The sequence below is a fragment of the Trichosurus vulpecula genome, chromosome 9 (genome assembly GCF_011100635.1).
Source record: "Trichosurus vulpecula isolate mTriVul1 chromosome 9, mTriVul1.pri, whole genome shotgun sequence".
Lineage (NCBI taxonomy): Eukaryota > Metazoa > Chordata > Mammalia > Diprotodontia > Phalangeridae > Trichosurus > Trichosurus vulpecula.
Window position 1 is genome coordinate 113593136 of NC_050581.1, and position 24919 is coordinate 113618054.

The 24919-nt window shown below is 47.7% G+C and overlaps 1 protein-coding gene across 3 annotated transcripts in view; it reads right to left on the reverse strand.

Moving 5' to 3' along the window:
• Positions 1-1576: 1576 nt before the first annotated feature.
• PTH1R (parathyroid hormone 1 receptor) overlaps positions 1577-24919 on the reverse strand; it is a 60848-nt gene continuing 37505 nt past the window's right edge. Inside the window, exons 5-15 of one of the 3 annotated variants that reach the window (XM_036739753.1) lie at positions 23801-23929; positions 22847-22965; positions 18210-18304; positions 15421-15607; positions 14796-14949; positions 10348-10408; positions 9930-9996; positions 5927-6021; positions 5576-5717; positions 2949-2990; positions 1577-2270 (exon numbers count right to left, since the gene is read on the reverse strand). In XM_036739753.1, the coding sequence (XP_036595648.1) occupies positions 1890-2270; positions 2949-2990; positions 5576-5717; positions 5927-6021; positions 9930-9996; positions 10348-10408; positions 14796-14949; positions 15421-15607; positions 18210-18304; positions 22847-22965; positions 23801-23929 (1472 nt within the window). In that variant the 3' untranslated portion in view covers positions 1577-1889. The remainder of the gene's footprint in view (positions 2271-2948; positions 2991-5575; positions 5718-5926; positions 6022-9929; positions 9997-10347; positions 10409-14795; positions 14950-15420; positions 15608-18209; positions 18305-22846; positions 22966-23800; positions 23930-24919) is intronic. The other 2 variants (XM_036739756.1, XM_036739754.1) reach the window with 2 other exon arrangements.

Genomic DNA, 24919 nt, shown 5'->3' on the forward strand with positions numbered 1-24919 from the left:
TCATCATCGTCATCATCTCCATCTCTTCAGGCCTCTTTGATGATATCTTTACCATAACTTCTGGCTGGGCAACGTCAAGGAGCTGTCCAGGGTATAGACTCTGGTATCAGAGCTTAATCAGTGGTTGGGATGAGGTCTGAAATGGACATGATATGGCTCAGACAGTGAGTTGCCCAGCCCTACCTACTACCTCCATAACACCTCTCTGTTCCAGCTCCTGCCCTTCATCTTCTAACCAAGACTTTCATCTTTTCTTGCTTAGACTATCATAATAGCCCCTAGAGGGGGCTATTACCCCGGTGTCTCCCCTTTACAATCCACTTTGTATACATTGTATACATACTTCGTAGACACTGAATACTCTTATTATTGCTTCTCTAAGATCATGTAACTTTTCTACTCAGAAAACTTTAGTGTATCTGCCTTGCCAACTGAACAAAATGTAAGCGGCTTATCTGGTTCCTGGAGCCTGGCAGAAGCTGATTTTCCATTACCTTTTCATCCTTATCTCATATGACTTCTTGCCAAACAAGACCACTCTTCACCCGCTGTTCTCATCCCACCCTGTCCCATCTTCATGTCTTTGCTCATGTGATTTCTCCATACCTGGAATGAACTCCCCCTTTCCCACCTTGCCCTGATAGCTCAACCTGCTGAAGTTCCTTTCTTCCAGTCCAGTTCAAGTGTGATTTCCCTCATGAAGACTTCTCTGGTGACTCTCCAGCTGGTAATCTCTCACTCATTAATATGTTGTCATAGCATGTTGCCCACACCCCTCTTGTGCACTTACTGCTCTATCCCTTCTATTATAGTTATTGTATATGTGCCTTTCCCTGCTTTGAGAACAGAAGTAGCAAGGTGTAGAATATGCATGAGACTTGGAGTTGGGAAAGTGATGGATTCAACCCCCTCCTCTTTTTATTGTCTGTGTGATGTGGGGTAAGGGAGCCCCTCTGAATCTTAATCTCCTTATCTGTAAAATGAAGCTAGGGAAGTCCCACATTACTGTGTAGTTATGAGGTAAAAGCTCTGTAAATGTTAAAATGCTCTCGAAATGTGTACCATTGGTTATTTCTGCATCCCCAGTGCCTTAACGTGTGGTAGGCATTTAATACTCTTTTGTCAAATTGAATTCAATCAGCATAAAATGGATTATGCCACCCCTGAGCTCATGAAAGATGCAAAAATGAGGATATGTTGGATACTGTCTGGGGAATCAATGTTTCCTGTGGATTGGCAATTATTATGAACTTCCCTCTGGAACAAGCTCAGGTCTTCTTCAGGTCTTCTCCCCCAATGTCTCCCAGATCTAATGAGGGACCTGCAGGTTGATATTTTTGGAGACTAGACCTCTCTCTTTAGCTTCTGTCACCAGTGGTCAAGGTGTCACCCCTGAGGATCTCTTCCAGCCCTCCCAGAATAGCTTTCTCCCCCTACTGTGTCCTGACTTGGGTCACATAATGATCCGTCCACAAGATGCCCCTTCCCCCATCACTTAGCTCAAAACAAACACATAGCCACTCCAATCCTTTTTTCTTTTCCTTTCTTTCCTTTTTTTTCTTTTTTTTCTTCTTGGTATTTTTTCTCCCTGACCTCCACAGCTTCCCCTCCCCTCAATGGAGTGTCTGTCCATTCCCCAGGTGGCCCCAGCTCCATTCCTGGTCCTGAGAAGGCAGCCATGGCCCCTTGAGCCTGTGTACTGACCAGGCCTGGGAGTATCTCCTCGACCCCAGGCTCAGTCAGAGGGACTCTGGTTTGGCTTGCACTTGGGAATGTGGGGTCCCCAGGGCCCTTGGGGGGGCCTGGCCTGAGTACAAAGGTGGGGGCAGGCCTCAGAGTTCAGGTTCAAGCCCAGGGTCTCTGCCCCCTGGATAGGTGGGGGGTATAGGTCACATGACTGTTTCCCTCTCCTCCTCCAAAAGTGGAGGGGGCTGTTCCCCAACCATTGGCTCATAGATTCCAGAGCCGTTGAGATACCCGTCATCCTTGGTGCCAGGCTCTGGGCCAGATGAAGGCAATGAGTTCTCAGAAATAGAGCCATGCTTCACATAGCCGGGCAACTGGTGATGGCCATTGGCACTGGCTCCAGCCCCAGGAGCTAGTCGAGGGCTGAGGGACAAGGCCAGCCCCCCTCGGGGTCCCACATTGGTGACACTTGTGTGTGACACCATGGGGCCATAGCTGTAGGTGCTGCTGCCACTCCGGGCCTTCCGCTTGAAGTCCAAGGCCAGGGTCCATCGGCTCCATGACTTCTTGATCTCTGCTTGTACCTTGTGGGGAAGGAAGAGAGACAGCAAGATCAACCTTAGTGACCCTCCATTCTCAGTGTATGGAGAAAAGTTGGCGTGGGGATCAGGAGAGGCCTGAGTCTGAGCTCTGCCTCAGGAATTCACTAGCTAGGTGACCATGGGCAAAAGATTTAACTTCTCATAGGGTTAATAATACCTATACCTCCTACTCCACAGTCTAGTGGCAAGGGTCAAAGGAGGTCACATTCTTTAAGTCACTCTATAAAGTTTAAAATTGGGTGCCTTGCCTGGATCTCTGCTTTGCAACTAGGTGGCTCAGTGTATATGGGGCTGGGACTGGAGTCAGGAAGACCTGAGTTCAAATCTGGCCTAAATCATTTAGTAGCTGTGTGACCCTTAACTGTTGACTGCCTCAGCTTCCTCAACTGTAAAATATGGATAATAATAGCACCTACCTCCTGGATTGCTGAGAGGACCAAATGAGATATGGCACATGGTAGGTGATTAATAAATGTTTGTTTCTTTCCCCCTTCCTTGCCATTCTTCCTCATATCATATTTGGTACACATATTGCATCCCCCTGACCGGTCTCTAAGCTCCCTGAGGGCAAGGGACGTGGTTCCATTATCTGATATCATCTTTATGTCCAGTGGCCAAGCAGAGGGCACATTCCAGGGATGGGGAAGGATTTACACTCACCTCTCCATTGCAGAAACAGTATATTATGGCAACAAAAAATCCCTGGGGAAAGAGATAGACAAGACAGGAAGGTCAAGCAGCGGGAAATTCTCTCCCTGTCTCCAACAGTAGAGCGGGACAGATGTAATTACTAATATTTGTCATATTGAGTTAGATTTATTCCTCAACTACTTACCGCCCCTTTCCCCTCCTCTGAAAATGAAATTACACATCTTGACCACTAGGGGGAATTATATGTAGTTTAATTATCTGCGAAACCAAGATTCTAAAAGCCGGAGGTGGAGTGGTGTGGGGTTGGTTGGATGGACATTTTCATGGGTGCAAATCATTATAAAACGATGGATAATGGCTTGCAAATTTCAAAGATGACAACAACTAGTTTAACTGGCTCTATGAATCTTTGACAGGTTTCTGGCACTTGTGAAAGACTCAGCTTTGCTACTGCAGAATAGAAGGGTATCAGATTCTTTTTCTTTCTGGGGGTAGTGCAGGACTGAGTACCCTGGGGAAAACTCCATCCTTGCAGGGCCTTCCAGCTGGTCTCCCTGCCCCACGTCTCTTCCCACTCCAGTCCACCCTCCCCTCTCCTGTCAGAATGATCATCATAAAGTTCAGGTCTGACCGTGTCACCTCAGCCCCACCCCCCAACTTAATAAACTCCAATGGCTCCTTCCTACCTCTAGGATCAAATATAAAATCCTCTATTTGGTGTTCAAAGCCCTTTGTAAACTGATTCTTTCCTCCTTTCCAGTCTTCTTATGTCTTATTCTCACTGAGGTACTCTGCAATCCAGCGACACTAGCCTCTTTTGCTATTCTGGGCACAAGATATTCCATCTGCTGTCTCTGGGCACTTAACCAACTGTTTCAATGCCTGGAATGCTCTCCCTCCTCATTTATGACTCCTGGCTTCCTTGGCTTCCTTCAAATCCAGCTAAAATGACCTTTTGCAAGAAACCTTTCCCAATTCCCCTTAACTCTAGTGCCTTCCCTCTGTGATTATCTTCAATTAATCCTGAATAGATCTTGTTTGTACATAGTTGCTTTTATGTGGTCACCCTCATTAGACTGTGAGCTCCTTTGAGAGCAGAAACTGGTTTTTGCCTTTCTTTGTATCCCCAGGGCTTAGCACAGGGCATAGCATATAGTAGGTAGTTAATAAATGCTTGTTGACTTGTCCCAACTTTATTCTTGTGCATGAGGATGTGTGTTTCTCATGAGGGCAGCACCTCAGGCACTGGTCCAGTTTCCTACCTATGCAGGTAAGTTTCAGCTTGTGTCACTGCCGAGGGCATCACCATCCTTCCAAGTTACCCAGGTTTGCAATTATTTACAGAATCTTGTTGATTCTATTTCCACAACATCTCCCATGTATCTTTTTTTTGTTCTTTCCACAAAAGTCCCAACCCTTTTTCAGGCCTTCATCACCTGGGCCAATTGTTCTCCCTGCTCTGTTCTCCTCTCCAATCCAGCCTCCACGTAAAATCATCTCCCTAAAGCGGATCTGACCATCTTACCTTCCCTGTTCAAAAAAGACGTTAGTGACTCTTTATTTTCTTAAGGGTAAAATATAAAATTCTCATCATCTTGGCATTGAAAACCTTCACAATCTGATTCTAGCCTACCTTTCCAGACTTAGATGGAGTAATATTCCCCTTGGAGGGTTTGAGCAAACTGGGTTTCCCCCAGGTTCCACTTTGTGCTTTTGCACCGGCTGCCTCCCCACTCTCCCCATTCCTGGAACATTCTCCTTCCTTACCTCCTCTCTTAGAACCCCCAGCCCCCTTAAGCCTCAGCTTGGGTGCCAGCCTTTCCTCAAGGCCTCTGATGACCCTGCCGGTGGAATGTAAACTCCTTGAGGGCAGTTTAATTTAATTTAAAATTTTATGTTCCCAGGGCTTAGCAAGGTGCCTTGCACAAAGTAGGTAATGAGTTATTGAGTGTTTTGTGGCTGAGAATATGATTCTAATACACCTCTCCTCCACCATTTCCCGTCCCCCTCAGCTCCCAATTGCTTCTGTGAGCTTTCGGGGAAGGCTACAGCTAAGCTGGCCTAGGTGTCTTAGGTCTATCGGCTTGCCCCTAGGATCCCCTTTTCTCTAGTTAAAAGAAAAAGCTGTTTACTCCTGTTTATATCTCTGTACCCCCTCTGCCCAAGTTTTCTTATGGAGGTGCTGTGGGAGGTGTGGAGGTTGTGGGCCACCTGTTACCCCCAGATTCCCTTTGGCCCCTCGGTTCGGTAGTGGACCTCAGGCCCTGTCTGATTAACTACATTTCTGCTATAAGGGGAATGAAGGTTTAAGGAAACAGGAATGGCAAATCAAAAGTTCTGGCTGATGTGCTTGCAGGGATGTGCTACAACCCATTGTTAAATTGTGGCTCTATTCACCTCTAGGAGACTGGCAAATGCCACAAATCAGGGCTTGATTTATTGTTTTGCTGATTGGCAGACTTAAGAAAGTGGTGTAGAAAATGTTGCTGCTGAAGATTAAACTTTAAGGGGTCACACATTTTCTAGGAAGACAATCGCTAAACTTTCACCAACTTGTCCCTACCCCGCAATAGGCTAGTGATCTGCCCTTAGGTCAGTGATCTGCGGCGCCCGGAGGGTCTGATGGCCACACCTACCTGGAATGAATTGAAGAGCATTTCATAGTGCATTTGGACGTGCCAAAGAATCCCTGATACGTCTGTGTACGGCATGGCCATGAAGACTATGTAGTGCACCCCAAACAGCGGCATGAGCACTAGTGTGGACTTCAGCAGCTTTCTGCAAGAGAAGGCGACTGGTCAAGGTCAAGGTCAAGATCAATCCTTCCTCCCTCTCCATCTGAAACTTTGCTAGTCTTTCAAGACCCGGTTCAAGTGCATTTTCCTCCAGGAAGTTTGCAGTTTATCAAATGAAGGGCTGGGAGTTGGAAGAGGGTCCTGATTAGGGCCACGAAGGGAGATGAGACATGGGGCAAAGAGAAGGCTCACCTGTACTGTTGCCTTGTGTCACATCTACCTGCATTGGTCTCCCGGAGTTTAGTAGCCAGTACTCTGATTATATTGATAAAAAGAATAAAGTTCACCTGTGGGAGAGAAAAAATGGAATATTATAATTTAAGGAGAAAGGATTTCAGAATTCTCTGTAGCTGGGGGAAGAAGGTGAAAGGACAGCCCTGTGGACCCTTTTCCCGGGGTAGAAAGTAGCAGGAGTCTGATTTCAGTGTAGAATAGAATAGAATAGAAGGAATGCTGGTCTCGATAGTAACAAGTTCAATTTCAAGTTTGACACGTAGGAGCTGTGCGACCTTGGGAAAATCACTTAATTTCTCTGGGTTTCAATTCCTTTATCTATAAAATGGCGAGTTTGGACAAAATGCCTAGATTCCTTTCCAGACATTCCGTGATGCCGTGGGACAAGTGGAATTCCTGGGGAAGAACATTATCTCCTGCCCTTCCTCCTCCTTATTCCACCTCCCAAACATTGTCTTTTTCTGGGTCCAAACAGTCAGATCTCCCATGAAACCTTTCCAGAATATGCCAATATATCAAAGACCTGTGATTTAGTTTATATATGTATAAGCAAAGACCTGTGATTCAGTTTATACACATATATGTCTGTGTGTGTGTGTGTGTGTGTGTGTGTGTGTGTATATATACACACACACACACACACACATACACACATATATACGTATGTATATATTCAGTCATTTTCAGTTGTGTCTGACTCTTTGTGACCCCATTTGGGGTTTTCTTGGCAAACATACTGGAGTGGTTTTGCCATTTCCTTTCCCAGCTCATTTTACAGATGAGGAAACTGAAGCAAATGGGGTTAAGTGACTTGCCCAGGGTCACATAGTTAGTAAGTATCTGAGGTCAGATTTGAACTCAGGAAGATGAGTCTTCCTGACTCCAGGCCCAGTGTTCTATTCACTGTGCCACCTAGTTGCCCATAGTTGGACAGATAGACCTAGATGTCTGGTTGGCATGAGGATGGTCAGGTCCTTTCTAGGCAGCTAGGCTGTTGCAAGAGCTTTCAAACCGAATCTCTTGGACTCAATGGCCTAGCACGTTCAGCACATCCCACCAGGATGCTCTTAAGTGAGATAATGTATATAAATTTCTCTGGAAACTTTAAAGCACTCTATAAACATCAGCTGTTAACAATCACTGTTAACAATTATCTTTAACAAGCAGATGGCGTAAACTAGATGGTCCCTAAGAGCCTACACCATAGCTCTTGCCCTGCTACGATTTCATCTTTTTCTTTTTTTTTTTTTTTTGGAGAGGTGGAGGCAGGGCAATTGGGGTTAAGTGACTTGCCCAAGGTCACACATCTAGGAAGTATGTCAAGTGTCCGAGGCTGCATTTGAACTCAGGTCCTCCTGACTCCAGGGCCAGTGCTCTACTCACTGTGCCACCTAGTTGCCCCTGATTTTATCTTTTTCAAAGATTCCCCTTTGTCCCTCCTGCCATTCCCGCCCCCCCCGCCCCCCCCATCTCTGCCTAGCATTCAAGGCCCTACATCAGGGGTGTGCTGGTAAATGTTTAATAATTCTCAAAAACAATCTGCAGGCCATTCTTTTAAGTTTAATCTGCATCATTAACATCTATTCCGGCACTTTATTAAGTCAGCACAGTCAACAAAGCAATAAATCAAGCCCTGATGTGTAGTTTGCTCATTTCTAAGGTGTAAATAAATGTTCACACTGAAAATTTAACAACTGGCTGGCTCCAGCACACCCCTGGTGACCTCAGGCTTCATCTTCCTTATATCACATGACTCTTCTCTTGGGCTCTTAAATCAGGCCAGACTCCTCATTATCAGTCTCCCCACTGCCAGCCCAGCCCCTATCCTCCAAAGGCCCATTCTTTGCCTCTCTCCTGCCTAAGGCTCAATCTGTCGAAACCTTACTTGTCCTTCAAGGGTCCTCTCAAGAGAGAGTAGCTCCCACAAGACCTACCCTCTACAGTCCTCACTTGGCTTTAGACACAAATGAACTAGAATTGCAATGATTTTTCCCTGAATGTGAGTGTGGTCTCCCCATCTAACACGGAAATACCCTGAAGGAGGGAACATGTGTTTCAAATAATCACAGAATATCAGAGTTAGAAGGCACTCCAGACCTGTATCTGGTCCAATTTGTACCTGAGTAGAAATTTCCTTTGCAACATCCCTGACAAATGGTCCATCCAGACTCTGGGGTCTTTCTTGTGTTTATCACATCCCAGTTATCCTCTATACAGCTTGTTTGTACATAGCTGTTTGTCTGTTGTTCCCCTCACTAGAATTAGCTATTGTCTTTGACCTTTCTTTGCATTCCCAGTGTTTGACACAGCCTGGCATGCAGTAGGTCCTTCATAAAGGTTTACTGATGGACAAATACAGAGAATACAGGGTATTTGTGGGCAAGAATATGTGTGTGTGTGTGTGTGGGGGGGGGTAGAATCGAAGATTTCATTCAGCACTTAGCACTTAGTGCCTGGCACATAGTAGGCACTTAATAAATGTTCATTCATTGATGGATTAGAAGTTTAGGTGAATCAGCTTCCTAATAAGACCTCAGGGCTAGATGGCAGTTTGAAAAAGGATTTGGGGTTCTTAGTGGCAGACAAGCTTGATATGAATCAATAGTGTTATATGGCCACCAGAAAAGGTAACATGACCTGGAGCTTCCACAAACGATGAGGTGCTAGTCCTGTTGTCTTTTACCATAACCAGGTCATATCCCAGAGTACTCTGTTCTCTGGGCACCACATTTTATTTTATTTTTTTTTTTACTGGATATATCTCTATATATTTTCACACAATCAGGGAGCAAGGCACATTATGAAATAAGTGCATACAGTTATGGAAAAGACAAAACAAAAATATTGAATTTAACTACATCCTTATTGAATTATGGATATTCTTTTGTATATTGGGTACTTTATAATGCAGTTCCCTTTGTCCTCTCTCCTATGCTTAAAAAAGTATATTTATCACTAGCCCTGGAGTCAGGAGGACCTGAGTTCAAATGTGACCTCAGACACTTGACACACTTACTAGCTGCGTGACCTTGGCCAAGTCACTTAACCCCAATTGCCCTGCCTTACCGCCTCCAAAAAAAAAGTATATTTTTACATACATATATATTTATATGTGGCCAAGCTCTCCTTAACTGTATATGTCAGAGTTTCTAAGAGCCTCCTCCCCTTCCCTCAAATATGGGTTAAGGGGTTGCAGTGAGGGAAGAGTAGGAAATAGGGGGGGCAATCCCATTCAAAGATAATAGTGGGTGCCACATTTTATAAAGGACATTTATGAGCTGGAGGGCAACTAGATTGGTCAAGGACTTTGAATCCATTTGTAGAGAATGGATTGGAATAGCAGAGATGTTTGCCCCAAGAAGAGAAAACTCAGCGAGGGTGGGACAATATGATATATATTTTGAAAGGCCTCCATGTTGAAAAGGGATTTCATTTGTCTTGTTCAAACCCAGAGTTAGGAGCCATGAGTGAAAGTTGCAAAAATTCAAGTTCAACTCTGTTCTCAGGAAAAACCTGGTGACTATTATTAGAGTTCTCCCGAAGCAGAGTGGACAGCCTCAGAGGTAGCATGCTCCCCCTCTCTGGTGACTTCAAGAAGAGGCTGGATGACTACTTGTTGGGTGGGTTTGTAGAAGGGATGCTTTCCCCACAATGGGCTTGACTAGTTGGCTGCTTCTGTGGTTCAGTTCTCCTGAGGGCATGACCTGTTTTTCCCCATCAGACCAAGGCAGTTTGGTCCCTCCATCCAAAATGGAAGCTCCTTGAGGGAGGGTCCATGAGATTCATACACATCTGAAACTAGCAGAGGTGAAAAGGATCCCATACCCTGTCAGGTCCAACCAATGTCTCCAACAGCCTTGGAAGGCGGGGAGCACATTTCCCACACAGGTTGGGGCTCCTTGAAGGCAGGGGCCGTACGTCCTCCTCAGACCTCCCTCCCCATCCCCCAGGCCTTGCTCACCACAATAGCTGCCAGGATGGGCACCTGTATAATCCATTTCTTATTCCCCGAACTCAGGTCCCAGCACCTAGGGAGACACAGGTTCACCATGATCAATGACCGCCCCCCCCACCCCGTGGCATTCCTGATGGGCTCCCCCAACCCAGGGCACAGCTTTTCCTTAGACCACTGCTCTAGGCTCTCATGCTTAAAGTAGCTTGTGCAGAGTACCTGGAAGCTCCCTAATTTGGGGTCTATAGAAATCCCACACCCTATTAAACCACCCTCTGAAGTGTCTTTCATAAGGGATATAATTGTGTTTCCTGATGCTAGTGTCATAGGTCATAGATGAACCTTGGACATCCTAAGGAAGCCCTGCTTTGAGGCTCCCCCCAAAACTCCAGGGCCCAAAAGGCCCCAGAGGAGGCCCCGGACTTACTCAGTGTTGGCCAGTGTGGCCCTCACGGTCACCCACACAGCGACAAACACGGCAGGGAGGCCTGGGGAGGAGAGTAAAGGAGAAATAAAGAGAAGAGGAAAGAAGGGAGAGGAGGAGGTGAGGAGACATATAGAAGAGATGAGAGATGCAAAAGAAGTAGAGAAGAGGGACAAAGGAAAGAAGAGACAGAGGAGAGGAGAGGAGGCATGAGGCCCCAGCTCTCCTACCCTCCTACCCTTCAACAGTGAGTCAGCATATGGTAAGACCCCACTCCTCCCCTCCCTCCCCACTCCCTCTTTCCCTTTCCCTGGCCTCTGAGCCTTGATTTACCTCTCTGAGTATAGATGGAAGGCACAGGAATGTCTGGAGAGGGAAGAGGGCTGGGAGGAGGAGAGCGTATATATCAGAGAGGAAAGATGATGGTCAAGAGAAGAGATGCTGATGGTGAGATTTGAGGAGAGGTAGAAGAGATGTGAGAAAGGGCCAGATTAGGGAGAGTGAGGTAAAGAAGAGGATGGGAGATGGAAAGGAGTCATTGAATTGTAGAGTCGGGAGGGGACATGGTGACTCTCTAGTCCAAGGTGGCACAGATGAGACAAGGGAGGGAAAAAAAAAATTAGAATGGGTGGTGAAAGTAGGGAAGAACACAGTGTTGGAAGGGAATGAGAGTGAAGATCTGGCATAGGCTGAGACTGATGGTCACTGGTGGGAGCGGGGGGGGGGGGGGTGGGGGGGGGGGCGGGGGGGCGGGGATCCTTCAAGGTGTGAACTCTTTGGGTTGTGGCTGCTTTCCAGTCTTAAAATGTGGGGTTCTAGGAGCTGTGGTCTCCAGGATCAGGACCATTTTGATGACTAATCAGAGAATGTCCAACCTCCTTAAACTAACACTTGGTATTTTGTCTCCAGCCACCATGTCCTTCCATCCTTGGAATGCCCTCCCCCTTACTGCCACCTCCCAGAGTCTCTGGCTTCCTTCAAGGCTAGGTTCATGTGCCATCTCCCCAAGGCAGTCTTTTCTGATTCCCCTACTTGTTACAGTTGTCTCCCTCTTCCTATGAGCATGACTCTATGTATTTTTTTATATGATGCATCCTCTCAGTAGACTGGAAGCTCCCTGGGGGTAGCAGTCATTTTATCTTTGTATCCTGAGGGCCACCTTAAACATAGCAGGTGCTCAGTAAATGCTTGCTGGATTCCATTGGATGGGAGACCTGCCTACTTTCTGGCTCCTTCCCCTCTTCTTTGCTTTCCTTTCTCCTCTGCTTTCCCCTCCCCTCTTCCTCTTCATTCCCACTGTGTCTGATGGTGTATGTGGGCACACATTCCATCAGGTTTAAAGAATCCACCTGTCTCTTCCAGGATTTCCTTGTTTCAGTTCCTCTTCCAATTACTGGCTGTGACCCTTGAGAGTTACTGTCCTTGCTAGCATAACCCTCCTTCACCCGGAGGCCCAGGTTATGCTCTCTTTCCTGATCTCAGCTTCATTGGTCCCTCAAAGAGTTAGGGAGGGGCCTTTTCTGTCTGGCCTTCCAGGTCCCCTCCTTGGCTTCAGATAGAAGCCATATCCATCTGAACTCCAGCTCAATAGGCTCTCTTTTTGATGACCCACTCGGCTGTCCTGTTGTACTTGCCTCTCTGACTCAGGAATGTGGCTCTCTGCTCAGTTCTCCTTATCTTTGGGTCTTTCTTTCTCCCAGACTCTTCATCCTCTTCCCAACTTCTGAACCCCTCAGTTTTTCTAAAAGCTATCATCTCAGCACAAACAACCACATTATTGAACTGCCTCCCTTATCCTACCTCCAGCACCAGCAGCCCAGATGGTTGGCCCAGAGGTCATCTCTGCCAGGTTCATATAAGTAGGGGAAAAAAATCCTAATTTAGCACTTAGGGAGCTAAATTGGCCTGGTGGGAAGAGCCATGAGAAGGAATCAGCCCTACATACTATCTGTATGGCCATGGGCAAGGTATTTCCCCTTCTGGGCCTCAGTTTCCTCATCTGTAAAATGAGAGGTTTGGATCTCGTGGCCTACCTATGGACCCACACAACCTGTCCCAGCGCTTTTGTTTCCCAGCCCCATAGCAGTGTTAATTTCCCTGACAGCCTGATCTCCACCATCAATTCATAATCATCTCATTGGGGAATGTAGCTACTTGAAAATTCACACATAAACTCACACAGCTACATGCATACAAATATAAATGTGCACATAGCTATAAAAATGCATGCTTACATACCACATGATATGAACACACCCATGCACACAGATACACCTAGTCCACATGGGCATGCATGAGACTCCACGTACATACGTATACGGACTCACATGCACACCCAGACACTCTCTTGGCTACAAATGTACACAGAGATACAGACACATGCGTGCGCACATAGATTCAGATCCTTATATACATCCATATGCATCCATACACATCCATAAGCACACACACAATTGCTCCCCTGTGGGCACAGAAAGGGTTCCCTGGGTGGGCACCGATGCTGTCAGTGACTCTTATAGTATCCACATTGTATGCGCTGTGCATAGTAGTGAAAACACACAGTGTGTACAATGCAGGTTCTATAAAGTCAGGTGTGTCCCCGCTCAGGGCTCACCCCTGTGAGCTCATTCAATCAAGTGAGGCCCATACCCGGGTCTAGCTTGGCTCAGTCAATAGTACACATCACAGCCAGCACCCTCCCCAAACAAACACTGGTGGCCTCCTCTCAGATCTCAGCTCGAGAACCTTTCCTGGCTCCCTGTGGCCCATCGGGTCTCAGGCAAACTCCCTGGTCTGAACTGTAAGGCTACTGCTGTTAGCTCCCCAGTATGGTCAAAGGATATACTTCACTGGGCTGGCCACAGTCCTGGCCAGAAGATCACACCTTTATATGTCCTATGATGGGCAAGGGCTAGGCTCTGTCCTAAGATCTAGGTGTGAGTGAAGGTAGTGGGGGATGAGCTTTCTGGAGACATCTGTTTTGGGGGAAATAGAAACATTCAGCCAAAGCCACCACCCTACCATAAGTATCCATCTGCTAGGTGTAGCAATAGTGGTGGGGAGGGAGGAAGAGAGGGAGGGCATCCTTGGCTCAGCCACCTCACCAGATGACAGAATAAAGAATTTTTAAGGCAGGAAATGGCTTTGGAGATAGAGTAGTCTGAATCTCACAGGTGGGGAAACCAAGCCCCAGAGAGAAGAAGCAACATGCCCAATATGTAACAGAGATGAGTTCTGAACCCAGGTCTTGTACCTTCCAATTTAGATTCTGTCTCCACATCCATTGTTGGGGCTGCCTGCTCATAATGAGCTGGTCCAGGGTGTAGTGGGCAAAGTGGGGCACGCATTTTGTAGAGGGGCCACTCAAATCTGTTTATTCCTATGAAGATGGGGGCTATTGGGTCTCCTCTAGGAATTCCAGTGGCCTTGATCACAGGCTGTCAGATGGATGGGTGGGGAGAAAGGTTAACATCCCAAATTCCAGGAATATTTTCTGCCTGAGACAGGACAAGAGAGCTACTAGGCAATCGTGGGCCCAACCCAGGGCTAAACAGGTGTCTCTGGTCACCATCTGCTGACCCCTGTTTTGTGGTTACAGACTGAGTTCTGACCCTAGTCACAGATTAAGCTCCAGAGCTGACCACTGACATTAAATCATTGGAGGTCAGAGCTAGAAGAGACTTGGCAGTCCAACCCTCTCATTTTACAGATGAGAAAATGGGTTCAGAGTAGAAGGGTGCACCTAAGGTTGCACAGAGAGCTAGGGGCAGAGCTGGGCCTGACTCCAGTCTCAGTCCTCAAACCCTGAAACACAGCCTGCCTCTCCCTGAGCTTTGGTCCATTCTGTGGCAGTGACCAGGTCTTAGCCCTTGGTCCCAAACTCATTTTCTGTCACTGATACCATTTCATTTCCATAAGCACCAATGCTGACTAGGAATAGCCAACTGATTCTAGGTCTATGTGGGTGATTGCCTGAGGTTCCTCTTGTATGTGGAGGCCGGACAGACAGTGCATGTGTGTGTAAGGGGAATTTCCCAGTGTAGGAACAGAATTATGAGGCAGCTACAAGACAGGCACACAGGGCAGATATAATGTAATCCATCCATGCACTGAGAGTTCTCATGTTGTGATTATGTAGTCACACACTTGCACAGAGACATACCCAGACACATGCAGACACAATGTATACATTAATCCGTGGAGCTGCAGAATGTATGTATGCTCCCATGCAGATACACATGAATGTACACACAGGTCCACACACACCAAAACAAAAATATACACATGCCTTCCATCACAGACACAGACCACAAATATGCACATACACATACACACACTTGCACACAGCCACAAGCAGGCATAAATTGCACATGGGTAGCTGTATTAGGTCACTCCCAAGGGCAAGATGGGACAAATAGGAAGGTGGGCCTTTAGCATCCCAGTGGACGTACCCCAGCCGAATAATGTGAAACCCCAGAGATACTTTTTCTCAGAGAAAAAAGCCATGAAGATGAGGCTGTGAAGGTATAGGCCTTCCACCAGAATCCAGTAGTAGTTGGTGGTCAGGAAGTAAAGGAAGACGGTTACTGCCACTCTGCAGCCCACCTGGATTGAGAGGAGACAACGGGCAGGGAGTTAGATGGAGTTGGCAATGCTCCCAGGGCTACCCTGTCTTAATCCACGCCCCAGGTGGAGAAGCATTCTGTTAGCACTGGAGTTAGTTCTCCATGGACAATCCAAGATGGGAATAGGCATGGGGTGCTCTTCCATATTTCACTTCCACTCCTAGAAGACTGAGCCACTTGCTTATGTCTGATTATGTTCAGGCTGGTGAATAAATTACTTTGCACTTTCCTGTGGTTTGTGTGTTGGGAGTAAAGTTGGTGCTTGGGCTTCTGAGAAGCCTTCTGGGGTATACTCTTCTGTGGGAGGGACCAGTAATGGGGAGGGACACTGAAAGGAGGAAAACATAGAGAGGGAATGTCCAAAGGGGCAGCGGATGAAGATCTGAGGGGTACAGAGTAGTTGGGCTGGGCAAGAAGGGACAGGACATAGGCTGGGGCCTGGGACACTCACTAAACCCGCCTTATCAGCATGGGGAGGCTCCGTGAAGGCCCTCAGCTCCTCCTCCGTGATGCGCTCTATTTCATCTGGGGAAGCCCCTGAGTAGAGCACGGCATCCTTGATGAAGATGCTTATGGCCCGGAGCATGAAGGACACGAAGAGGTGCATGTGAATGTAGTTTCGGGTGCAATGCAGCCTCCTGGAGGGGGCACAAGGAACAGGGCATCAGGTTAGCGGATGCTCTCAGTGATCTGTAAGTCACAGGTGTAGCCAGAATGGACTTTGTTTTCTTTGAATGACTCAGCTTGCCTCGTTGAGCTTCCCTGGAAGCTCTGGTCCTGCCCCGGAAGAGCAAGCCCCAGCATCCAGGGAAGCTCAACAAGGCAAGCTGAGTCATTCAAAGAAAACAAAGTCCATTCTGGCTACACTAGGAAGCGCTGACCCCTTCCCTGCTCTGCTGTCGTCTCCTCATGCTCCCAGTCCCCAGGTCTTGGATGAGCTTGGGGAGAATAAACTTTAGAGGTCACCTAGTCTACTGCCCTCATTTTATATATGGTGAAACTGAGACCTAAAGAGGTAAAGTGATCAGCATACATTCAAACAGGGAGCAAGTAGCAGAACAGGGAATCAAAGCTATATCCAGATAAGAAGACAGATTAATCTACCACGGGACATGATGGCAAGCATTCCAGAATAAAAAAAAAAACCACACTGGTTCTGGATCATGTGTGCATTGCACAGATAACGGAAAGGAGACTACATAGTCTATCTTATTTGTCTTCCAAAAGTCCCTGCCCTTATTCCTCATCAAGTCCAACATTGTTAAAGTCGTTTGCTTCAAGCTGATGAAGTTGCTCTCAAGTCCTGAGTTGTTGAAGTCTGAGCCAGCAGGGCACAAGCACGGCTAATTCCTACCCATTTGGAAAGGCTTCAAGGACAGGCCTGGGGATAGAGTGTGAGTCTGTCATCTGAGGACCAGACTAGCTAAATTTGGGAAGGGTAATCACCGCAGGGAAAGATTTATTTTGGTCATAGGAAATGAATAATTGTCTAATGAGATGTCCTCTTTGATCCCATGACACTGGCCTCCTGGCCCTGAGAGACCCTCCGTGCCTCAGCTCTGGGCATTTTCTTTGGCTGTCCCCCAGTCTTGGAATGCTCTTCCTCCTCCACCCTGACTACTGAGCTTCTTGGTTTCCTATAAGTCACATCTTTTGCTGGAAGCCTTACTCAATCCCTCTTAATTCCAGTGTCTTCCCTCTGTTAATTATTTCCTATTTATCTTGCACATAGCTCACTCTGTATAGATTTATTTGCTTGTTGTCTCCCCCATTAGATTATAAGCTCCTTGAGGGCAGGGCCTGTCTTTTGCCTCTTTTTGTGTCCCCACCACTTAGCACAGTGCCTGTTATATAAGAGGCACTTAACAGATGTGCATTGGGAGGTACAGTACAGATTCACAGGATTATTAGAGTTGTCAGGGACCTTAGAGTTCCTCTGGACTTAGAGACAAGAAGATCCGGGTTTGACTCCCACCTTGGATTACTAGCTGTGTGCTAATCTCTCTGTGATTCAGTTTCTCCATCTATGAAATGAAGTCAGATTAGATCACCTCTAAGGTCACTTTCAGGACTAACTCAATGATCCAATGAAGCCCCCTCACTTTATAGATGAAGAAATGGAGGTCTAGAAGGTTTGGGTGACTTGCTCAAGGTCATACAAGGAAAGCCTAGGAAATTCTGTGAATTCTGAGAGAGAACTGAGATTCAAACCAAGGTCCTCTGTTTCTCAATCCAAAGCTCTTTTCACCATGCCACACTGTGTTGGCCGAGGAAATGACTCCTGATGAAATCCCAGATCTTTGGAAATACTGTGGTATTGAAGTAATTCTATTAATAACAGTGATAATAATAGTAACAACTGGAAATTATAAAGCACTTCAGTAACAAAGCACTTAACATCCATTATGTAGATGAATTCGTGGGTCTAAATGTACCAATCACATTCACCCACTGAGCACAGAAAACAATGCGCGGGAATCAGAATTCAGTTGAGTTTTACCTTCTTTCCCTTTTCTGAATCTCATCTCATTGTGGTGTCCCACTGGCCTTTTCATCCCCAAATGCCCCAAACCGGGCTTCTTATGGGATCACAGATCAGAGAATGTCACAGCTAGAAGGGACTGAATTAAATTGAGATTGTACTATATGTAAAAGGCATCCACAGCTTTGCCTTACTCATGATTTCTTTCTTTCTTTTTTTTTTTAGAAGGTGGAGACTGACTGCTAGTCTGCGCCTGATTCTGACCAATAAGGGGAAACTTGTTGCCAAAAAAAGAAATTATGGGACCCTCAGGAGGAAGTGACCTCTCCATCTGAGAGTCTGTGATAGATGAGGGGAAAACCAGGCGGTTTCTGATGGGAACTTTACATTTTTGGAGTACAGTTTTCAGAGATCAGAGAATGGGAAGTTAGCATCCCAGGGCCCAAAATTCTACAGGGCAAACCTACCTAGGAGACAAGGGGAGCTCAGAAGAATGCCCATACATGCTTCCAGAGGGACCACTCTCGCCCAGAATATGTACTCTATGATTTGTCTACAACCTGCCTGGCAGCGACGGGGATACTTACTTCCTAAGCATTTTCCTTGATTGTGTTCTCAGGCCATGCCCCATAATACTCCCTGCTCTGGGCTCCTGGCTCCCTGGTTTCCTTGTGTCATTATCCAATTGGGTTTCAAACATTTGGGAGTGGGAAATGGGGACCTCTCAGATCTCAGCAGCCAGGGCTTCGGTGCCTTACCTAAAGTAACCTAGGATCAGCACAGCCACGGTGAGGGAGCCCAGAGACATGGAGTAGCCCACAGTGTAGATCATTCCAAGGCGATCGAAGACTTCCTGAAGGCCAAACAGAAAAGAGTCAGCAGTGGGGGGGATAACCAGGGCCTCTGCCAGTCCATTTTTAGGGTCACTGTGGGGGAACTGTGCTGCCCCATCAGGGTCAGCATCGAGGAAGCAAAGAGATAAGAATTCTATCCTCAGGGAACCTTTTGGCTGAGGAGGGGAAGGCATAAATCTTGCCCTCAAGGGGCCTCTTATCTAAGGGAGGAGGTAGGGGAACTGACACAGAAATTGTAGGCATATAGCAGTATATTTATAACACATATATTTATATGTATATAAATATACGTGTGTATATGTGTGTATATATATTCCTATACATATATATTCTTACACATATGTAGATGTATATATATGTATGTGTATATATGTAGGTGTGTATATATGTATAGACATACACACACACACACACATATATAAGATTATCTTCAGCAAGAAGGAGATGGGGGTATAGGCTGGATGCTGAATGGCGTGGGGAGATGAGAGACAGGAGGGATTAATCAGGAAACCGTTCCTGGAGGAGAATTTTGAACAGAGCTTTTGTTCTATGTTATTTTTCTTATGTTCCCCTCAGACAAGGGGCTCCCTGAAGGCAATACCCTCAATTGCCCTTTCATACTGGGGACTAGTGTTTCCCCAATACCTCCAAGAGCCAAAGACCAACTGCTTACCAAGGTAGGAGCTAGAGCTTGGGGGTTATCCCTATTCCCTAGCCTTGTTGGGTTCAGTTGCCCCCTCAGAGGCTGGCCTGATGCCTAGAGCTGAGGAGGAGGTGGCTGATGTCACTGGGCAGGGATCCCAATGCTTCGTCTTGATCTCAGGTTCTGGACCACATGTGAGCCAGGGCTCTCCCCACCTCCCTGCCCAGTGGTAGCTGAGCAGCCCTTCCTGGAAATCTCGCCACCGGCCAGGCCAGTGCCAACACAAGGGGCTGGGAAAGAGGGAATGGGAGTCTGTCCAGGTAGTACTGGGGCACTGGGGGAAATTTCATCAGGGAAGATGGAGTCTATAAACCAGAAGGCAGAAAGGGCAGATGGGGTAACCCAGCTCAGTAGAGGCTCTCCATAGTAGAGTTTCTTGGTTTAGTGTCCTTGATCTGGGGATGGGGAAGACCTGGTTCCCCTCTAAAGGAGAGGTTTGGAGGGGGAGAGAGAGAGAGAGAGAGAGAGAGAGAGAGAGAGAGAGAGAGAGAGAGAGAGAGAGAGAGAGAGAGAGGGAGAGACAGAGAGACAGAGAGACAGAGAGACAAAGAGACAGAGACAGAGACAGCAACAGAGATAGCCCTCTCTTCTGCCCACCCCTCTGCTGAGATTTGCTCCCATGCTTAGAATGCATGACCCCGCCCTCTCCCACCTCTCTCCCTTCTTTCAACCTAGGTGCTGTCTCTTTCCTGAAACTTTCCTTGACACAGGTCCCCTTGAAGCCTCCTGTCCATCCTGGCCCCCCCTCCCCCTTGCTGGTGGTGATCTGTCCTCATATTTCCCCCTGGGCTTTGCCCAGACCTTTCAGTTTCACTTATTTCTGCTTCCCTCCTTCCCTCTTGTTACCCTTGGAGCAGGATCTCTGTCAAGCTTATGTTTCGTGTCCCTAGCACCAAGCACAGCACAGCCATATGATAAATGTTTACTGAATAGTTAGATTCTAAGATGGAAAGACTGGGAGAGGGACAGGAAGAGAGAAAGGGAGAGACACACAGAGACAGTGGCAGGGACAGAAAGAAGCAGAGAACGACAGAGATGGAACATCGATGAAGAGACAGAGAGAGACTAGGAGAGGCAGAGACAAGGATATACACCCAAAGAAATGGAGATAAAGTAAATAAAAGGGAGAGATATGCAGAGGGAGATAGAGCTCAAGAAATGTAGAGTTTGAGAGGGGGAAAGTGAGGGATGGAGAGGGGGAGGGGAGGGGCCAAAGGGCTGGCAGGGAAAAGCTGGGGAGGTGGGGCAGGCCAGGGCCACGCCAGCGGCTGGTAGCTGTGTGATGCTCATTAAGGACGACGCAGCCCGAATGCTGAGCGGAGGGAAAACCAAGCTGTTGTTGTTGGCCACTTGCCCTGCCCCAAGCCCTCGGAAATAAATCAGAGGCAGGAGGCCCAGCCCCGCCTGCTCGCCTGGCCACCAGGGCCTTCCCGTCAGGGAGAGAAGAGGGGGGCTGAAGCCCAGCCACAGACTGGGAGGAGAGGAACGAATCTGTTGTCCTGGTCCCCAAAGCAGGCTGGGGAGGCCCCATATCCTCCTCTTCCCTTCCTATTTCATTTCAGTCACTTTTCCCTGGCCTCTCCACAAGAGACATGAAAATCCCCACTGTGTGTTCCTTGGCAGGCGATAGGGCCCTGCAGACTGGGGTAGTGAGGGGTGTCAGCGAGGGGTTGGAGTATACATCCCCTAGGCTTCTCCCATGAGTGCAGGTGTTGATTATATTGGCTAGTTATCACCTTGGAAGTACCTTAGAGCAGGTCCCCCCCCCTACATCTGGCACTTAGGGTGGGTTCCAGGCTCAGCTCTGATGTTTACTGGTTCTGTGATCCTGGGTTGGCTGATTAGCCTCTCATCTGGGAGTCGGGGATAATGACACTTCTTATCTCACAAGGACTGTTGTAAGGAAGACACTATAAATCTGAAAGTGCTAAAGGAAATGTGAGTTATTATTAAGGACAGAAAGAGAGGGAAGGAAGAAGAAAAGGGCAAAGGATTAAGTCTTGGGCTGCCCTGTACACATATATTCACACACACATACATATACACGTACACATGTACATACACACATATGTATATGCATGTATCTGTATGTACATATATCCATATATCTTTCACCTTTCCAAAAGATTGAACAAGAGGAAGTGTAGCTCTGGCTAGAGCTGGTGGGATTGAGGTCAGACATCAGGAAGAACACTGGGGAATGCTATGCATCATAGTTATCTGTGTTTCTATCTTATCCCCCTACCAGACTAAGTTCCACGAAGGCAACGATGTTTTCACTTTCTGTCTCCCTCAGTGACTAGAACAGTGCTGGGCCTTAATGTTCAGAGAATGTATGGCTAGGCAGGGAGATACATGATGGGAATTCACCCTTTCTGGGAGAGCTTGAAGAATAGACGAGACCTGACCCTGCTCCCTAGCACTGACCCACCCCAGCTGATTTGTGGCTGTACAAGTCATGATGGGAAAACAGAGAAATGAATGAGATGGCCACTCGTCAGTCCAGGGAAGGAAAAGTGGAGGAATGAGGCAGGACCTTGGGGCCAGCTCTTAGGGTTCAAGGGGGGCAGTGCCAAGCCCAGAAGACAGGGCAGAAACCTTGGCCCAGGAAGTTGGAGCTCTGAGAACTATCTCCCAGGGGCCTTTGGAGAAGATGTCACCTCCTCCCTTAAAAAGTAGATGTGTGGCATCATTATCTTTTTCTGATGCAGAGGGATAGAGTTGACACTTCTGTTCCCCACAATCTTTATGTCATCTCACTTTGGCCTCTATTCTGCTGGCATGAAGAAATAGAGGGACAAAGCAGTCCTTTGGTTTTCTAGGCAAACTTCAATGTCCCTAGGGGTGCCCCTTTACCAAATACTCTGACCCTTTGTAGGGCTGGGAATAGCTTTGAGAGGGATCCTGGGGAGGTAGGGACAGGGGATTAGAACTAGGTGTCTGGGATGCTTTAAGCCTCTAAATAGCCCCTCACCCGACTGTCTCCAACTTTTATTTAGCTCATTCCCTGCCCAAGAACCTTCAATAGCTTCCTCCTGGAGGATTAAAACCCCCATCCTTAAGTCCAGCATTTGAAGCCCTCCATAATCTGGCCCCAGTCCTCCCATCCAAGCTTCTCTCTCTTTCTCTGCTTCCCTTTACTTCTGCTCAGCTGCTGCTCTCTTCACTTGCCCCATGCATAGGTCAAACTCATCTCTCTCTCTGTACTTTTGATTCTTCCTCCTCCCCCTCCCATCCCCCTCCCCATAGGTCCCTCCCAGCCCTGATGTTCAATAAGGCCCCTTCTTACCCTGACATGTTCCGAGGGCCCTCCCAGCTCTGACATTCTGGGATTTGTTTAGCTTTCTTCAATTACTCTGACCCTCACTGAGCTCCCTCCTTCAAATTCCTGTTGCTTTTCTATTTAGAACCACACAATTTCCTAGTTGTTCATACATTGTCTTGTGTGTTTAACATGCATGAGTTCTAGACTGTAAGTTCCTGGAGGACAGTGCTATGTCTCCCCCTTGGGTTAGGGGCTCCATCAGGGCAGGTCCTGTGTCTCTCCTTTAGACTAGAGGCTCCCTGAGGTCAAGAGCTGCACCTTTCTGCTCTGTCCCTGAGTTCAGAGCTGTCCATCCTTGACTCTGGATCTTAAGTGACCTTTGGGAAGCTTAGTTCATAGTTGGTGAGGGACAGAGGAACAAGACATGGTTGTCAGAACCCTGGAGGGGGAAGGGTTGGTGAGGGGTTGGGGGAGTCCCCCAATCAAGAGCTAAGTTCCCCATTGGGCATGGAAGGAAGATATCCTACACTTGGGTCAGAGTTTAGAGCAGGGGATGAAGACATAAACACGTACCCGTTCCCGGGTCTCGTTGGTCAGAAACTTGACACACTCGCTGTAATTCGCCCATGTCCGGTTGTTCCCAGGCACCAGCTCCCAGCTGCCATTGCTGTCACAGCGCCGATAGGCTCGGCCTGGCCAAGGAAGGGAGAAGGGACAGGAGGCCCTGTGGGTGAGGGGTTGGGCCAGCAGGCAGCTGGGACCCTTCCTCCCCATTCCTGGGGAATACTCTTCCACCAGAAAGCCTTCCCCTACTATCATTGCCTCCTCAGCTCCCCACTCTCCCCTCCTTGGTGCGACACGAGAGCGAGCAGAGTATGGCCAGCCCAGTAACTCTGAGGGATTCCAGAAACTGCCTCAGTTATAGGGACAGGTGATCTGGGGAGTACTCCGGAACGACAACAAGGAAAGGCTGAAGGAGAATTCAGGTGCGAGAGGAGACAGGAAAGAGAACAGAGAGGTGGGAGATGAGATGGAAGAGAACAGAGAGAGGAGAGAATCAGGAGGTCTCAGAAAGAATCAAAGTCAAAGAGAAGAGAGGAAAGAGAAGGGAAGAGAGCTGAAAAGAGAGGAAAGGGGATACAAGAGAAGCTGAAGAGGAAGGGACAGAAGGATGAGATAAGGGGAAAGAAGACAGAAGAGAGAGGTGAAGGGACGAGGAGAAAGAGGAAAAGAAGAAAGAGAGGACAGAGGAGAGAGGATAAAGAAGAAAAAGGAGGGAGAGAAGAGAGAACAGAGAAGACAGGAGAGAAAGGGAAAGAACAGAGAGAGGGGAAGAGGGGAGAGAAGGATGAGAAGAGCAGGGAGAAAGAAAGAGGAGAAGGAAGGGAAAGGGAGAAAAGTCACTGAAGAAGCGGGTTCCAGATAAGGTCACTGTGCACTTGTGACAAGGAACAGTTTCACACCTAGACCTCTTAAGCTCCCTTCTGGCAGAGGTGAAAGCTGGTAGCAGGGCTGAGATGGGTGTACCTTTGTGGTTGAAGTCGTAGATGTAGTCAGGGCAGGGCACGGCCACCACCTTGCCTGGCACTCCGGCAGGCCAGCACAGAATGTTGTCCCACTCAGGTAGGCAGAAGCCATCTGTGGGGGGCACAGATCCTGTTGGAGACCCACATGGCCAGACACATTGACTAATGTCCAGAGGCGCCTCAGTGGGGGAGAGAGAACTGGTGGCATGCCTGGCCCAAAGCCAAATGGAGTAGTTTGGTCCTCACCCCTCCCTACCCTCACCCCACCCCTCACCCGTGGCTTGACTCAGAATCTCAGAATGTCAGAGCTGGAAAGGTCCTAAGGACATAGAACGTTGGAGTTGCAATGGATCTTAGAACATAAAATGCCACAGCTGAAAGGGCCCTCAGAACAAAAGACTGTTAGGACAGGGAGGGACCTGAAAACATAGTATATAGATTGTCAGAGCCAGAAAGGACCTCAATAGCCAATGCTTTAAGGTTTGCAAAGCAATTTACAGATATCTCTGGGAGGGAGATGCTTGTACTATCCCCATTTTACAGATGTAGAAACTGTCACACAGAGAGTAACTTGCCCAGGGTTACACAGTGAGTAAGAGGCTGGGTCTGAACTCTGGTCTTTCTGAATTCAAGTCCAGTGCTCTATTCACTATGCCACCTAGCTAAGAGCAGAGACTATCAGGATAATTAGGGACATTAGAATCTAGAACCCAGAGTGCTGCAGCTGAAAGGAGCCTTAAAACCCAGAACATTAGAATAGAAAAGAGCCTCAGGGATTATGAAGTTCAACCCTCCCATTTTGCAGATCAAGAGACTGAGATCACAGAGATATGAAGTGATTGCAAGGTCACATAGCTAGTTTTTTGTAGATCTGGGACTAGAATCCATTTCTCCTGACTTCTAGCCCAGGGCTCATTTCCCCAATATAAACACCCCCCAAGCCGTCTAGGGACCCCAGTGGTAGCCAGCCCCTCAAGACCAGGCCTTCCTCTTCCACCCTGCCTTGGCGGCTCTTCTGTCCCTTGCCAGCCTAGCCCTCAGGGAGCTACCATCCCAGAACTTGACGCGCACTTGTGTTTGCTAGCTGAGAACTGCTTCAAGTGAGTGAGACTTTCCCCCT